The sequence below is a fragment of the Nuphar pumila genome, chromosome 7 (assembly GCF_984573655.1).
Source record: "Nuphar pumila chromosome 7, dmNupPumi1.hap1.1, whole genome shotgun sequence".
In the NCBI taxonomy this organism is placed as follows: Eukaryota; Viridiplantae; Streptophyta; class Magnoliopsida; order Nymphaeales; family Nymphaeaceae; genus Nuphar; species Nuphar pumila.
The window spans coordinates 27971993-27990727 of NC_143255.1; the positions used below are offsets into that span (position 1 = coordinate 27971993).

General features: G+C 37.9%; 1 protein-coding gene across 1 annotated transcript in view; it reads left to right on the plus strand.

Annotated features, from left to right (window-relative positions):
- Positions 1–6065: 6065 nt before the first annotated feature.
- The window catches only part of LOC149831651 (indole-3-pyruvate monooxygenase YUCCA1-like), a 46231-nt gene continuing 33561 nt past the window's right edge, over positions 6066–18735 (plus strand). Inside the window, exons 1-4 of the mRNA XM_090013058.1 lie at positions 6066–6818; positions 7708–7956; positions 8346–8468; positions 9039–9244. Of these exons, the coding sequence (XP_089869184.1) occupies positions 6066–6818; positions 7708–7956; positions 8346–8468; positions 9039–9244 (1331 nt within the window). The remainder of the gene's footprint in view (positions 6819–7707; positions 7957–8345; positions 8469–9038; positions 9245–18735) is intronic.

Below are 18735 nucleotides of genomic sequence, written 5' to 3' on the forward strand. Positions count from 1 at the left end.
AAAAATTCACAATCCTGAGCATGAAATCATATATAAATTTCACTCTAGTAGGTCTTTAAAGTTGTTTCACAGTCATCATGAGCATGAAACCATATATAAATAGCTCGGCCTTGAGTTCCAGATGGTGTTTGCCAATTATGTATAAGCTACGGTAAGATGGTGTATTACATATCCTAGTTTATCCAAAAAAAAAATGTGTCAGCCATAGTTTTCGTTTTTTATTTATACAACTATACCGTTGGGATTTGAGAACTTGCAACGTCACAACACAAGGTGACCTGCACTCACTGCTCCTACCAGACAACTGAGCTACCGTTGTTAGGTCAGCATTGCCATAACTTAAAATTGAACTTTTTTTGGCAAGGCAAAGTTGGAAAATCTCACCAATGGGGCTCCGCATTCTTGGTAGGAGCTGTCAGTACATGCCTCTTTGTGGTGGGATGTTGTAGGTTCAAACTCCAGTGGTACTTTGAATAATAACTGGTGGGGGTCTGACAAACCCCAGCTTGCCTTTCAAAAAAAAAAAAAAGTTGAAAAACCTCTCATCACTGACTGTACATTGTCTGGCCTTTGATTGGTAAAAAACACTTACCGGTTTTCTTTGTTTCACCCAATTTACACAAAAAATGGGGTTTATATATGAACCCCCTCTGTTTTATACATAGGAAACAAACATGCCAACTACATTTTCTTATGGAGACCACCCTTATCATGGGTTTCTTTTCATATTGACCATGTTCATTTTTCCACACATGGGATGGCTTTTCCATCACGGGACACCTTTTCTTCGAAGTCTTTTCTTATTAGTGGGAATGAAACAAACAGCTCCTTAAAGTCTCTATACCCACCACAAAGTATATCCAGTTTTCAACCATGCGGCAAGGGATGCCCCCAATAAGTTTTGAACCTTGATCATCCTTTGTTAATTAGGTGACAAACCATGGTCACTCCTAATCAAGATGGCAAACCTCTCATGGGCTTTGCTCATCAGATGCTATTTGCTACTTATCCATAAAGCTAAGACACGTTGATTTATTACATTATCTTCCAAAGTGCTATATCCTAATTTATCCTTTCTTTTGTGTGTGGGTCAATAATAGTTGATCTTAGAATTAAATTTTTTTTTTTTTAGTCAGGCCAAGTTGAACCCCCCCCCCCCCCCGCCCCCCCCTCATCACTGTCTGCACATACCGGTAAAAACTTTTAAGTACCCCTTGCCTGCCAGGAATTATACCTAGTTTCAACCTTGCTGCAAGAGATGCTCTCAATGAGTTTAGAACCTTGATCATCCCATATTAGATGACAATAGAATCAAGGGGTAAGCTCATGGTGTTTTACGCTGCCAGGATAGCGATCGTAAGTAAGACAGGCGCAGCGAGTGCGGCTAGATCTTCGCTTCTGGGGGTGATTTCTCCGTGTAAATATAGAAAAAAAAAACCATGGTCACCTCTAATCAAGACAGCAGAGCCCTCACAAGCTTAGTTCATTAGATGGTGTTTGCCACTTATCCATAAAGCTAAGACAAGTTGGTTTATTATATTATCCTCCTGTATCCTAATTTATCCCAGGTTTTTTTGTGGGTCAACAATAGTTGCCTTAATTAGCTTAAAATTAAAATTTTTAGCTAGACCCAGTTGAAAAAAATCCATCACTGACTACTGCACATTATCTGGCCTTTGATTGGTTAAAAACTAGAGGTGTCATAAACCTGGCCTCGTTTTCCGGGTATGTTATCGGGTGCCGAGCTGGGTCTAATCGGACCCACCATAAGAGAAACCACACCCGGAGCCGATAAGAACTACATGAACCATACCCGGGCCATACCTGGTAAAATAATATTTTTATCATTTTTACACTGAAAAAATACAGGTTTTAATCAGAACCAGGGTCGGGCCCTGGTCTAGTATAAAATTTCACAAACTATACTCGGCTCCATGTATTAATCGGATTTTTGGATCCGGACTTGAGTTTTTTTATTTATCACCATACCGGAACCCTATAGGATTTGGTATGGGTCGGGTCGGGGTAAACCCAACCAGTTGACACCCCTAGTAAAATCTAAAAACTCTTACATCTCTCACAAAAAATATACAGGCACTCCAGGAGTTTCAAATCTCGATCATCCCATGTCAAGTGACAAACCACATTCACGTCTAAGCAAGAAGGCAGAATCCTCATGGGTTAGCTCATCAGAAAGTGTTTGCCACTTATCCATAAAGCTAATACAAGTTGGTGTTATATCATCCTCCAAAATGCTACATCTCAATTTTTTTGGTGGGTCAACCATAGTTGCCTTTGCATAAAATTAATCTTTTTGGCTAGGCCAAGTTGAAAGCCTCCCCCATCACTAACTGCCATATTGGCATACCTTATTTTTTCGATAGTCTAGCTGGGTTAGTCAGACCCCTACCAGTTATACAATGATACCATTGAGATTCGAACTTGCAAAGTCCCAACACAATGTGACGTGCACTAGCTTCTCTGACCAGACAAGCCGTTGGTACGTATTGGCAGACCTTCCGATTGGTAGCCGGCCCCTGCCACGCAGAAAGCAGACCCAGTTTCAACCTTGTGGCAAGGGATGCCCCCAGTGAGTTTCGAACCTCGATCATCCCCAGTCAGAATCACAAACTACGGTCACCCCTAATTAAGAAGGCAAGGCCCTCAAAGGCTTAACTCAAATTTAATTAAAGGAAAGGAAAAGAAGGATGCTTGGCTTAAACGTGAATTTAAGTACCTGCGGTAAGTTACAGAGCCAGTGGAGAAGTGGTAAGAGTAGATCTATACTGTCCTCAAATTTAAGGGCACAGTTTATTTTCATATTTTTTTAGAGGATTAGGACTTTAAATAAGAACAATTAAAACGGATTAAGAGATTGGATAAAGACAGACAAATGATTTAGGCCAAGTATCATGATTTGCACCATAGTCACAAATATCACGTATGTTTTGAAATTAACTTGATATTTCAATTGTCATTATTTTGACGTTAACAACATGATATTTAAAAAATATATATAAATTTCGAATATATTGTATTTTTAACACATCACTAACATGTTACAACCGTTACTGCAGAATTTTTATATCATTTCGATGTTTACAATATAGTCATATATATTTTATATTTTTTATGTATTCTTATTCTTTCTGAAATTTTTGCTAGAAAAACATGAGTTTTGAAAATAGCCAAGATTTTCTTCGCACTATGCTTTTCCTGGAATGAGATTCATGACCATGATCTGCACCATACAGGAAGCGAACCAATTTTAGCCATTCTGAGTTACGTCACAACCCAGACTGGTTCAGACATAGCTTGACCCGACCCGCGTCTGACACAACTCCTGATCCAGGTCTGACTGCTCTAATTAGCAAAATTTCTGAAAACGATGTGATTTCAAGAAGAGGTAAACTTGTGTCATCAGCTCACCACCAACTAGAACATTCCCATATATGATACAGCATAGAGCAGGTCCGGACCCGGATCCATCTGCAAGGGTGCCATTTCTTTTTCTAATCTCCTGCCTAATTTAATCATATATTTAGGATTTTTTTTTAAATAAACACCAAAGTTTTTGGTCTAAATCATGTGTTTGGAAGTTTTCAACTTCCTACCAAAGGTTTTGCATGAGTTAAGCAAATGACACTCAGGTTAGTTACCTCTATAACTTATGTTAATTATCTATTTATAATTAATCATTTTCATGTCCTCATTGGCACGACCTCTCTCTCTCTCTCCCCTAAATTGGTTGCAAAATAGGTTGGGCATGGGCAATCCGTAGCAAACCCTATAAGGTTAGGTTTGGTGATAAAGAACCGATTAGAAACTGGTTCAGATCCAACATGTCCGATTAGTATATGGAGTTGGGTATGGTTTGAAATTACATTCCAGACTCAGGCCTGACTTGTGTTGTGATTAAAATCCGTGAATTTTCAATATTAAAAAGATTAAAAAATATTGAGTATGGATCAGGTTTGGTTCATGTAATCCTTACAGGACCTTATTATGGATTTTCTTAGTGGATCAGATCGAACCTGGTATTAGCACCTCAAAGTCAGTTCCGGATTTGAACACACCTAGGTCCAAACCAGATCCAACCCATTGACACCTCAAGCTTGATAACAGTGAGCCTGATTTTTGAAGAATAGATCCTATTATGGATCTAGTGCACTGTATTCAAACATCTAAGATCTAGTCATCGATCATATGAGTCAATATAGTATTAGATCCATTGAAAATATGTAAAATGTAGCTATTTCTATGCGGAAAAGGTAAAATAGGTTAGATTAGATCAAATCACATTTTATTTTACCCAACTCTGACCAAGATTTAACGATACCCATCCATATGCACTTTTTCCAATCCGATATGAATTTGGATATATAGTATATGGATCTATAATGTGGATCAAATTTGGTTCAACCGGTAAGAAATCTGACCCATTTAGCATTTCTAATACCCAACCTCTAAACTTGCTTTATATGAGTTCGGGTTTGTTTAGTTCTAATTATAAATGCGATGTGAAAAATGGGTCTAATTAAAACTTGACCCAATAAATATGTTAAAGACTCAAAATCATACCAAAGACGAGCCCAAACCCAAATCGTATTGAATAGGTTTTTGTGTGATTTTTAGTCCTGATTTATGTATGGGTTTGATGAGACCTGACTCATAAATATAATGGAGTTGAAAATATGATGAATACGGTTCAGGTTAGGATAGATCCAACAACGGTTCCAACTTTTGAAAGGTGGGTTAGGTTTCATATCTAAATCCAACTTGAGTCATACATTAATAAAGCTCAAGATCCAATCAAAAAATGAGACCATATATTACTTATCCAAGAAAATGGATAAAACAAACTGATTTTTAAGAGAAAAGATAAACGACTCGTGTTTGACCCCATTATGACCCATAACCATCACTATCCATCCGAATAAGATGATGTGAATTGAATCTGGTTTGGACCTGGGTGATTGTGAATTAGTAAATTAGGCAATAAATGGTGATTGCGAAAGTAATTTTTGTTGAGTGAAAAGATAAGGGTGTGGGGTCACCCGTGCGGCCAGTGGGGTGGTTGTGAGGGTGCTGAGATGAAGACACCAAATCAAACCCTATTGGTGCACGGGTGTCCATAGCTTTCAAAGATGGGTCGGGTAGGGTAGGGTGGTCATGGGCCCCTACCCATTTTCCTCTCTTTCGCAAGGGTTCCTTGTCATCCAAAAGGAAAAAATTAAGGGCATGCAATACGTTGCAACTCTTTTATTAAGGGTAATCTCAAACCATGAGTTAAATGGAGACTCATGGTTAAGCTACGGGTGGTTGACGGTTGGGTGCATTTGCTTAACAGTTAGAATTCTTTGGTGGCTATTTGAAAAGCCAAATGGTTTTGGTGGTTATATTAGATATAAGGAAAACTTTGGCCGTTATTTGAAAATCACCTTATATTTTGGATACTAAATTAATTAAATGAATTAATCACCTAGCGTATCCCATCCATTTGAATGTAGTAACCGATCCAATGAATCTCTGGTTTCCCAAGCTAAGTAATTGATTTATCTTATCTTATTATTAAATCATCGATGTTCTTATATAATTAGTGCGAATACTGATTCGGATGGAAGCTACAGCTTCCACATCCTTCAAAGATGATAGAAGACCACAACCTACCTGGGTCAGTCCCACATCGAGAACCGTGAACATGGTCCATCCAAGCCCAGACTAATATTTTCGGACCTTATACTATGGTTACAACCCGAAGCATTTTCAGCCCCAAGTCCAAACTACAAAGGGCAGCTTCATCATCATCAAACTTTCCTGTTTTATCCCTCATTGAACTCCCAGTCTCTCATTCCACCCACACCCAATGCATCTTCCCTCCTCCCCCACAACAATTTAGAGAGAGAGAGAGAGATTGGATTCTTTTTAAAGGGCGTTAGAGAGACAGAAACAGAGCTCAGTTCCTTTAAGGTATCTTACAAAGACTAGGAGAGAGAGAGAGAGACTGAAACAGAGTTGAGCTCTTTTAAATATCTTACTGACTAGATTCTAGAGAGAGAAAAAAAATGGAGTGCCAGTGTGGAGAAGAACTCACCAAGGAGGAAGAAGGCACACAAGAAGAGCACCACCACCACCCATCAGGGTCTCCCCAACAAAACCCACCACCATTCTCCAAATTCCCAACCTACCCCAACCACCACCATCGCCAGCCGCTCCGCGTCTACGTAAACGGCCCCATAATCGTTGGCGCCGGCCCCTCCGGCCTCGCCACCGCCGCCTGCCTCCGCCGCCACGGCCTCCCCTTCCTCCTCCTCGAGAAGGAGTCCTCCACCGCCTCCCTCTGGCGCTACCACACCTACGACCGCCTGAAGCTCCACCTCCCCAAGACCCACTGCCACCTCCCCTTCATGCCCTTCCCCGCCGATTTCCCCACCTACCCCACCAGGCACCAATTCCTCTCGTACCTAGACGCCTACGCCCGCCGCTTCCGCATCCGGCCGCGCTTCCGTCAGCACGTCGAATCCGCGTCCTTCGATGCCGCCGCCGGCCTCTGGCGGGTGGTGGTCATGGCGGGCGAATTGGAGTACCTGTGTAGGTGGGTAGTAGCCGCCACCGGTGAGAACGCCGAGCCCGCCATCCCAGATTTCGCCGGCAGGGAAGCCTTCCGTGGCAGGGTGGTGCACTCCAGCAACTACAGTAATGGGGAGGGGCTGCAGGGGAAGAGTGTTCTGGTTGTGGGGTGTGGCAATTCTGGTATGGAAGTGTGTCTGGACCTGTATGAGCATGGAGCCAAGCCTTATATGGTAGTCAGGAGTGGTGTAAGTGCTTTATGAAGAAAATGACATTTTTGTCAATTATATTGTTGATTGGTTTTGTTGTCAATGTTTTCTTTGCTGTTGTTTATTGGTTGTTGTTATAGGGTAGGGGAGAGACCTAGGACTAGGAGGGAGATTGAAGTTGGGGTTTGTTTGGAGTTTTTTTGGTGAAAAAGAGAATCAAGAGATCAGAAAACTTGGAAGTACTTCCACAACTGCTTTTGTTGGTTTTTGTTTGTTTGGAAGAAATGGGAGTACTTTTGATTAGATTTGAAATGAAAAAGATTGTTGCCATTGTTTCTTTCTTGTCGTTTATTAGTTGGAATTTCATTGCTTCTTGTGGTATAATAGAAAGAAGAGGGTTGGCTTGGAGTTTTTTGGTCGATAGATATCTGAAAACTTGAAGTACTTTCAGTTCCAGAGTTGTTTTTGTTGGGTTATTTTTTTGGAAGGAAAGAGAGTACCTTTAATTAAATTTAAAGTGAAAAGGAAGAGGAAAAGTGCCTTTTTTAAGTACTGATGTTGGGATTTATTTGGATTTATTTTAAGAAAAAAACGTTAAAAATGTTGCCTTTGATTGTTATTATTATTACTTCTAGTACTTGTGATGGTTGCTGCTGTTGGTGTTTTTTTTTCTTTATCTTTACAAAAGTTTTTTTTTCTCTCCTCAAAGCAACCTCCACAATTGAATATCTGAATTTCAGCAAAAGAGCTCAAAATATGTTATATACCTTGATTGTTGTCGGTGTTTTAAGGAAAAAAGTATTGGAAAAATCTTTATTTTCTGAATCAATGCAGGATTTTTACAATGAAATGTATCATAGGCTTTGTTATGTTGATTAATTATTGTTTTTGATGGGACTAACTCTGGTTTTCCTTTGATGTCATTCAGGTGCATGTGCTACCAAGGGACATGTTTGGGATTTCAACCTATAGTGTGACAATGGGGTTGTTGAGATGGTTGCCATTGAGATTAGTGGACATGATTTTGGTGTTCTTAGCAGGGAGGATGGTGGGTAACACTGAAAAATACGGGTTGAGAAGGCCAGAAATAGGGCCGTTGGAGTTGAAAAATAAAACAGGAAAGACTCCTGTCTTAGATGTTGGAGCTATCTCTAAGATAAAGAGTGGGAAGATCAAGGTCTCTCTCTCTCTCTCTCTCTCTCTCTCTCTCTCTCTCTCTCTCTCTCTCTCGGCTGCTAGTGGAGCTTCTTTTATTTATTTATTTGTTCTTTTTAGTTTCTCTTTGTTTTTGGAGGGCTTCAAGTTGTTTTCTCCATTGGAAACCACTAGAAACTGTCTTCTACTCTAGGTAGTGGATGCATACTAGTAATTGATGCCCCAACTTTTTCGTATGATTTCATTCGCTTTTGTACTCAAGTATTATTATTTGGTACTTAAAATCACACAAGCCAATCATTGTAATCAGTATTTTAGTTGGTGCTTTTGGGATCATGTCCTTTATTCTTTTTTTTTCTTTTCATTTTTGTTAATTGATTTATGGACTTTGGATTTGTTTTCATGACACAGATCATGTCGGAAATTGATACATTGACTTGCAATGGAGCTAAATTTGTCGATGGAAGTGAACTGGAATTCCATTCAATCATTCTAGCAACTGGATACAAAACTAACCTTTCCTCCTGGCTCAAGGTTAGTGTAATAGTGTTATTCTATTTCATGATTATCATTACTACCCTTTTCAGACTTTCCCCTTTCATGCAAAAGGCTTTATATATATATAACCAACAGAAGGTTCAAAATCTACGACCATTGGACGACTCCCCTTGTCCCATGCTTTAACATCTCATCTATCAGACCTCATATTTTTTATTTATAATTGATTTAGTAGGAAATATGCTTTGCACAAAGACTTTCCGATATATATGCATGTTTTTAGAAACGTGAAAAATCGATGGCTCACAATAGTTTAAAATTTTATAATACAAAGTATTGTGGGCCATTGATTTTTGGGGCTTTCAAAAATGCATCTAAACATCAAATATATATATATATATATATATATATATATATATATATATATATATATATATATATATATATATATATATATATATATATATATATATATATATATATATATATATATATATGTGTGTGTGTGTGTGTGTGTGTGTGTGTGTGTGTGTGGTTTTATTATTGCTTTCTTTACTAATCTATCCTCCATCTCATGTATCATTTTGGATTGTGTGTTTTGGATAGGACTGCAATTCTTTATCAGAGAATGGCAAGTTCAAATCACCATTTCCTTGTAGTTGGAAAGGAGAGAATGGGATATACTTTGTGGGGTTTGCTGGAAAAGGCCTGCAGGGTGCTGGGATGGATGCCGAGAGAACTGCAGAAGACATAAGGGGGCAATGGAATAACTTGCCTGAAAACAAGCATTTCACAGTATACACCAAATCCAGGCATGCATGAATCACAGGGGCAATGAACAGTTTCTCCTTTTATAGTCAACAGTGCTTCCTTTTGTGTGTGTGTGTGGAGAGAACCCTACCCTTGTACATCTCACAATTCTTTTCCATTGGGTTCCCTCTTGGCTTCCTAGTGATTCACCAAGAGTGTCAAAATAAAGGCAAATTAATACACCCATTTAATAGTGTTAAAGTTTCATGGATGGGGATGATAATTGTATTCTCATTAGTAGTTTTTTTCGAGTGATATCCAGGTGGGGTCACCAACACTTGAGCCCTTATGCAGCCCACCTGTAAAAGGGATCTACACACTCTCTGTAGGAGTCGAACCTAAAATTAATCAAAGAGTCAGCACCTTCTATGGGGTCTGCTACCACTCGGGCCACCCTTGTGTGTGTCAGTAGTACAATTTCTTCTTGTGTTGTGCATTCAATTTCAATAGATAGGATGCCTGACGAATCATAGGAAAGGTCTTGTTGTTGCGTACAATTAATATGGGTTCATTTACCATAGAAAAGGTCTTGTTGCGTACAATCAATATGTGTTCATTTACTACTTTCTGCTGGTACAAACTTCATAGTATGGTTCTTTTCTTATCAACTGGCTGTATGACTGCACCATGTTGGGTTTTGGGCCGTTGAACCCTTGGAAAAAATTCAAAAAGTGTTGAGAAATTTGCATATAGCCACCTAAGGTATGATAATTTTTAATCTAACCACCTCTACTATTAAAAAGTAAAAATAATGGCTCATCTACAAAGTCTTCACGTAAGTGCTTGAGCTAATTAGTTATGTCCATTTAATTATGTCTTTTGTACATAATTAAAAAATAACAGTTTTGCAAAGAGAGAGAGAGGGAGAGAGCACCATCGCGGGGTTTTTAAGTGCACTGCCCATGATGAGCTTGAAGAGACCTCCTGTCCCTGCTTTTTATGGTGGAGAGAGAGAGAGAGAGATAAAAAAAGGCAAAACTATCGTACTTTTAATTGTATAGAGATAATTAATTATTAGTTTTGATTTAATTGACATAAGCAAGGCTGCCCTTTGGACTCTTTGAGCAAATTCTGGATAAGATATTCATTTTTATTCATAATTTTAGATAGCACAAATGTAAAATGCCATATCTTAGACTGTTGTATGTAAATTTCTGGCATTCACTTCATATCTATATTTAGGTGTAAGGAATAAACTGGTAAAAGTGACTTATTGGTACTTTTCAAGGGGAAAATGGGTCCGTGCTAAATCCATTTGGTGCTAAACCGTGTGCTGAATGGGTTTTTCAGCTTCTCCGGTGCTTTTTATGCTGTTCCGGCCATATAAATGTGTTGGCCATTGTCGGTTTACTAAGAATCCACACATGGATCATGTGTTTTCGATGAAAAAATGATGGTTGGAGTCTCAAAAATTTACAAAGATTTTGGACCGTTGATTTTTCAAACTTTATATATAAAAATCCACCCATGTGTTTGGAATCAAACCCTTCAAGAGCTGATCCCTATAAAATCAAGTACATAGATCACATCTGTACGGTCAGAATTAAAAAAAGAAAAACCATTTAACACGTCATTTAGCACCAAATGGGTTTAGTACCGACTCATTATTCCTTTTCAAGGACCAAACTAAAAATAAAGCATGCATGATTTAGTACTACTAAGATTTTGCCCATGGCCCATTGTGGGCATAATTCTCTCTCTCTTGTTGGTTAGGGTGCTATATTGGACCACTTATGTCTGTCTCCAAGTTTAACTAAATTTGGCAGTGTCACTCTAGGTCTCATGCACAGGTCATCGTCATTCTGATTATTGGATATCATGCAAACTTGGCTTTCCCATCAACTTAGGCCGTTGGATCTTGTTTATCTGCAGATCAGGTGCAGTATCTAGGTGTGTGATCTAACGTGAATCCCCAATGCATATCTATCCATGCAGCTTTGATAAACTCGTTTAGATCCAAACTTACAAGTGTGTGTGTGTGTGTGTGTGTAGTGGGGGGCAGAGTTCTGGAGTTGAATACCGAAAAAAGTTGATAGGATCATGACCATTGAATTTGTGAATCAACATACGACATGCTTTCAAACCAAGAATCATTAGTATCTTTGCTAAGTAACTATTATGATATAGTTAAAAGGCATAAAGCAAAATGCATATATTAAAAGAAGAGGACATGTGCCCTAAAACTTGGTCATTTCAGAACTTTCTAGAATGACCAACATGGCCTAAAGTGTACCACTGAGGACGTTGCAGTTCCAGTCAAGGCCTTAAGCGTGCTAGGTCAGTAAAGAGGGTTCTAAGCAGCACAGCAGTCTAGGGTTTCACTTTTTTATTTCAGAAAATGACTAAAATACCCTTGTCTCATAGCAGGTATGCCACTTCTTTCTCTTCAGGTTGATAGGGCTTTTTTGGCAATTCTAGTTAAAGATCAAGGGTATTGATGTAACTTTATTTGGTTGATCTTAATTGCCCACACAGATTGCGTATGCATGGTGAAAGGCGAAGTTTAATGAGGAGAAGATCGATCAATCACAGGCTTTCAGGGTCTCTGTCCCCCCTTGTCAATCATTACGGAACAAGATTGGGTTAGGGTTTCAAAATATTGACGAAAATGACATTAAAACCCCTATAATAAATTCCATTAGACCTCTATACCCTTACATGACCCTCCCGTGGGGCCCGCCTAGGGTTAGGGGTAGTTTGGTCATCCATGAAATTCAGGTACATTGAGTGTCATTTCTGAGGTATTTTTTAATGGGTTTGAAGTTCAAGAACGCTCCAGCCCATGCATGCCTTTGCTTGTTTCCTTTCACTTCTCTCGTTGCTTCCTGTAAAGAGCCAACCGTCATTATAGCACCGAAATACCATCGTAGTAGGGAAGGGTAATTTCGTAATTAACAAGAGGAGAAGCTAGGTCCCAACGGATCGGATCCGCGCGCGGTCTCTGTGGGTCCGGACCCAGGTCCAACTTTGAGGTATCGTGTTGGGTCCAGGTCCGAGTCCGACTGAACCAAGCAAGCATACGCAGAATCAGATCTATCCAGATAACGTATGTCAGATCTTGTAAAATAGCCGATCTTAATTGGAACTTGGGTCAGACTTAGGGTTAGGCTCCGTTTGTTTCCTTTCCATGAAAGGGAAGTCCCTTGCCCGGGGATTTGACACGACTTTCTGCAACGTCTTGGCTGCATGACTTTCCCATGAAAGTGACTTCCAATGAAAGGAAGTCTATGAGACTTTTCATGTGAAAAGATGAAGGTGTCGGAAAACATGATGGTCCACTTGTGTTTAGGTCACACTTTTCCACTATGATGCTTGAGAGTTTGTTTTAACTCACGGTTGACGGACGTGACTGGTTGATGATTGGAATAGTTCCTATAATTGGAAATGCTACCCTCTAGGGTAGCATTTTTATTGAAAACTACGTGAAACAACAGTACCATGACAGGAACATACGTTTTTTAATGTTTTTTAATGTTTTTTATACTTTTTTAAATTGAATTTTTAAAAACTACCTTACATACAAAATAAGGCTGTTTGTGTCAAAGATCGGTCAACCTAAGCATTTTTTTTTCAATTAAATGCACATACTCTAAATAGGGCCAATATTTGGTGGTATTGGAGGTAAGAAACTATTGAGTATAAATCACTCTTTTTTTTTTATTTTTTTTAGATTTCTTTTGTAAAATCAGATCTTATAGATGTGATCTACAAGCGATGTTTGGTACAAAAATACATGTTTTTATCACGTTTTAAACTGGTATTTATGTTTTTATCGGCTATTTATCGTAAAAATACATGTTTTTATTTGTTTGTTTATAAAATAGTATTTTTTATATTTTTAGATTATTTTCTATTGCAAAGTTTTGCAAAAAATTGCGAGATTTAAAAAAAAAAAACATTTTTCGAGTTTTTGGCTGCAGAGATCTTGCAGTTTTTTTACTTTTGTTGCTATGGATATGAGGTGGCATGGGGCTTGCCGATGTGGGATGGTCCCGATGCCAGAATCCGAGGCACCCAAATGCTGGATGAGAGATCCACAGATCTCAGATCTCTCATATGAAGGGAAAGGGAAAGGGAAAGAGATCCAAGGATCTTTTGTCCAATCGGGAGGGGTTGGATAAGAGATCCACAGTATCTCTAATGCTCGGATCTCGAATCTCAGTTTGGGATCTAGAGCATTCAAAAACACACCCTTGGGATTCGGATCTGGATTTACATCATTCTTTTATATTTTATCTGATTTAGAGAAGAATTAGCAACGATATGTACGTATTGCACGTATAATCTGTACGTCCATCAATTTTCACCCTCCAGTATCACCATATAAAATTTGGATCTGGATTCAACTCTGCCCATTGGGTCGCACTTGAGTTACGATTTGCTGTTTAAAATCTAAATTCAGATTCGAGTTAAACATGATCCAGTCTACGTTTGATTTGTTTATAAGGATTCAGCTGAGTACGAGCGTTGACCCATATTATCGGACTCCAATAGTATATTTTGGAATCTGGTTTAGATTTCAAACATATGTTTTGGAGTCTATTCTTATTGAGGTGGGTGATCGGACATGATTGGATGCAAGGCATGGAGTCGATCCAACCCGATTCTTTCTTTCCACATTGAAAGCAATAGGTTTGGCTTGTTTTTTGGTGGATTAGTGTAAGGCCCCAAATTTTTTAATTTAAAAATTTATGATTTTTTTTGTAAGTACGATATACAGCTCAAATAAGGCCATCATTAAACAACATAAATTGTTTTGAAATAAGTTAGGCAATTATGAGTGAATCACACAGGAAGGAAACACAAAGAAGGATTGAATCCATTTTCTTTTTATGAACTTGATCCAGGTCCATACCACACAAGATTCTTTGGGGGAAAACTGACTCCTCATACAAGAAAAAGTTTAAAATGATATGTACATCCAATGATAAGTAAATGGCAATCATGACCAATGTATAATTTAACAAATTTCAAAATATGTAAAGCCAAAAGATTTAAAATTTCAAAATTTCTAAGATCGCTAAAATGTAGAGTCATGGTTCACCGGCCGGCCTCACCACCACGTTGCGCCATTGCACCATCCATCATAGATTACCTGCATCTCTATAGAACAGGGTCAGACTCTTTTGAGTAGCTAAGGTAATACCACAAACATAAAGATCTCATAGGATAAAAAAATTATTTTATTCATGATGTTGTAATTCAACATAAAACATTTATATCATGCTTCAACAAATGCATTGAGATTCACGATTCATCAAAGAACACATCTGTAGCATGATTTACACATGATGAATATCAACGCTCAAAAACAATTTCAGAATTATCACAATAAATCTTTAGTTTTTCTTTCCTGGAAAATCTGAGCTTCTCCAAATCGGCAAAGATAACTTTGGTTTATATTATTCCAAGTATTTTAATTAACCAAAGCATCCACCTAATCGTCGGGTCATAAACGGGTGGTTGTGACTGAAAGAATCTCAAATGGTGACCAAACAACGAGGATGACATCCAAAACTACTACAATAGATGAGGTATATCACCTAGGACTCATGGATAACCCTGACGTTATTAACTTTGAGTGACTGGAGAACAAAAAGGGATACCTTGCTCCCAATAATAAAATATGACATGTAGGTGAACCTATGTGCCACAATTATCATTTGAGGTTGTACCATCTATTTTTTTCATGTAGACCATGTGGGAATGGGTTACAAAGTTTTCTTCTTATTAAGTAATTTATTACATCATCATGTACCTCGTTCCATGAGATAAATCATAGCTTAGAAGCCTAAGTACCCTCTCGAGACAACCGTCACATTATGTTGTGATTATATGTACTCAACCTATTTCAAATGCTCGAGCGCTTTTAACCCACATGAGTTATCCTCCAGTGAAGGTGACTAAAAATTAATTTAAATGTGTGAATTTATTCATGTACTCTTAAAGTATGTTGCTTCCTTAAGCACCTCCAGGATTCTTAACAAACCCAAAGCTCGTACATGAGCTTACAAGCAAAAACATAGTTTACATGAACAAAGAAGTCAAGAACAACACTAAAAGCAAAGGCGCAGCTGTGGTGGTGGTGGGAGGGGGGGCAGTCCTGTCTCCCGAAACAGTTAAATTTTTTTTTTTTTTTAAATCCCAGCTCTAGCCCAGCCCTGATTCCATATGAAATAGATTTTTATCCATTTTTGTAGCCCATCCCAGCCCTGACTGCAGCAAATAGTTTGATTTGTCTATATGAAATAGATTTTTATTAATAATTGCAGCCATTTTTTTTATCTCAAAAAAAAAAAAACAGGGGGCGCCGAACCCCCGACTATCACACCAAATATGTTTTTTTTGCTACACCCCTGTTTACAACTTAATGGACTTAAATCTATGAAGAAGAAAAAAAATGCTGAAATTCTAAATACCAAAACAACACATATATATATATATATATATATATATATATATATATATATATATATATATATATATATATATATATATATATATATATATATATATATATATATATATATATATATATAAAGCAAAAATGCATGGTTAGAAATGCCACGGATGCGCTTAAAATGAATCAAAATAATGAACACAAGAACTCATGATTGAAACAAAAAAACTATACTTAAGTTGCAAACAATGTGAAATATGACTACGTATTTGCAAAGGAACAATAGCTGAATCATGAACATGCTTTAGCTAAAGAACTAAGTAAGCAATAATTAAACACCAAAAAAAATAGCAGCATGATTCTCATTTGTTTTTCTAGTTAGTAGACCAAATGGAAGTCATCAAAATTAATGAAAATGCCAAGTCATCTTTTTTTTGTTTCTCTCTATCAAAACAGTGTAGAGAGGAGTTAAAGAGCTCCCCTCCCTACGCTAACTAACACTAGGAGTTGATGGAGGTGTGGCTTCAACAAACTTGTTAAGAAAATTTGTAGAGGTCAGAAGACGAAGCAGATGATCAGGTCATGCTGAACATGAGCTTTTTGCTCATGCCAACATCGTGGCCTTCTGTTTGCATTTTGGATGAATGCCACGCAGGATACATATAACTGTTCCATTGACTCTTTTACTTTTCAAAATACAAAACGGACGGCCACGATGTTGGCATGAGCAAAAAAGCTCATGTTCAGCATGACCTGATCATCTGCTTTCGCCTCACTTTGGGTTTCCAACCGGTTTGGCCCCACTGCGGTTTATTTGAATCCAAGTTCTGCATTGTACTATCAGATATCCATTAGAAATAGGTTGCATTATATGTAAAATAGATTTACATTTATGATATCTGTGGTGGATACTTTCAACAGCATTTCGGTTTGAGAAAGAAGTGGGACAAACCATTTTTTCCAAAATTTTATTAAAAAAAAAAACATGATACATTGAGCAAATGTTTCAAGCAGTAATTTCTCGCAATATTTTCACAATATCATTATATATTCACTAAATTATAAAATATCAAAATTTTATCATGATATTTATATTTTCAATGGCTATTTTAAAAAACGTGGTTTATTTTTATATTTTTATTGCTTAACATAAAAACTTATCTTTTCAGTTTTTAATTCACTTATTGTTGCCTATATTTTTCCAATAAAAGTGACCAAATAAAAAATACTTAATTTCTCAAGAAAATTTGGCTGCCCAGATATTTGGCATTTAATTTAAGTGTTTTTGTCACTGTGCACGAGAAGGACCCAGCCCAACAAGCATTGGGTTGGGTATGGTGACAAATAAGAAAACCTGATTAAAACTTGGGTTGGGACCCGAATGTCCAATTAATACATGGACCCGGGTATAGTTTGTGAAATTTTATACCAGACCTAGGCCTGACTCGAGTTCCGACTAAGACCCATAATTTTTCGATGTAAATCTGATAAAAAATATTATTTTACCAGGTATGGTTCGGGTCTGGTTCATGTAGTTTTTATCAGGTCCGAGCGTTGTTTCTCTTATAGTAGACCCAATTAGACTCGATCGAGTACCATAAACGAAAATCTGGTTACACCTAGGTCTGAACCAAACCTGATCCATTGACACCCCTATAGGTAATATTTCAGTTAGGGTTGTCAACGGGTTGGGTTTGGTTTGAACTTAGGTGGAACCACACCTGGCCTCGATTTTCAGGTATGGTTTTGGGTCTGGACCTGAGTCTAATCGGACCCACCATAAGAGAAATACCCAAACCTGATAAGAACTACATGAACCAGACCCAGTCCATATACCCAATAAAACTATATTTTTATCATTTTTATATTGAAAAATTGTGGGTCATAATCGGAACTCGGGTCACACTGGTGTCTGGTATAAAAATTCACAAACTATACCCGGGTCCATGTATTAATCGAACCTTTGGGTCTGGGCCTGGGTCTTAAACAGGTCTTCTTGTTTATGGACATACCCGGACCCTATAGGGTTTGGTTCGGATCGGGTCGGGTCCAGGTAAACCCAACACGTTTTGACACACCTAGTATCAATGGCTCTGGCTTGACCAAACCTGACCTGTACCAAACCCTATAGGATTAGAATTGGTAATAAAAAAGGAGGCTCAATTAGAATCCGGGTTGGACCCAACCGATTTGATTAGTGTATAAAGTTGGGTATAGTTTGTGAAATTTCTTACCAAACCCTGTTCTGACCGAGTTTCAATTAAGATCCTTGATTTTTCAATGTAAAATAGTTAAAAAAATTCTATTCAGTCATGTCTGGTTCACGTAATCCTCCATGATATGTTTTTTTTTTTATGGTAGACCCGATTGGACTTAGGTCCGGATCTGGTACCAGCACAGCACCTCAAAGTCAGGTGGAACGGCTCGTCGTTTAGAGAAGCAAACGTTACTTTCGTCCTCCCTCAGAATCTGCAGTCCTTTTTTGTCTTTTTCTCCCTCCACCGGAGTTTACAAACGACCTTCTTGCCATTGGCGTACGTCCGTACTCCTGGACGTAGACAGGCAATCAATCACGAGAGTCGGATTATCCAATATTGAGATGTGGTGAATGTCTGTTGTGTCCTTTAACCCTTATAATATGGCATCTTTGTCCTCGCCCGTACAAATACAATTAAGATCAGTTTTGAGCGGATTTTATACGGAACGAACCAATTCTTTTGTGGTTGGGATTCCGCAGCCACAATTTATCGATCTTGTAATCATACCAAAGGAAAATTTTAAACTAAGTATTTTATGATAAATGTAAAAAAATATATAGATTTTTTAGAGAAAATGTAGTAAATTTGAAAAAATATCAAAAAATAAGTAAATAAGTTTTTTTATAATTTTACGATGTTATTGTGATATGAACAAAATAATCTTATTTGAAGCCTTTTTTTTTTGTGATATTGTAGATCCTTTTTATAAAATTCAAGAAAAGAACTTTGATATCCGTGATTGATATCCGTGATTGATATCCGTGAGTATGATTCCAAACAGGATCTTGGCTTGATATGGACTCTTTTTGCGTGACGATACTCAAAATTTATTATC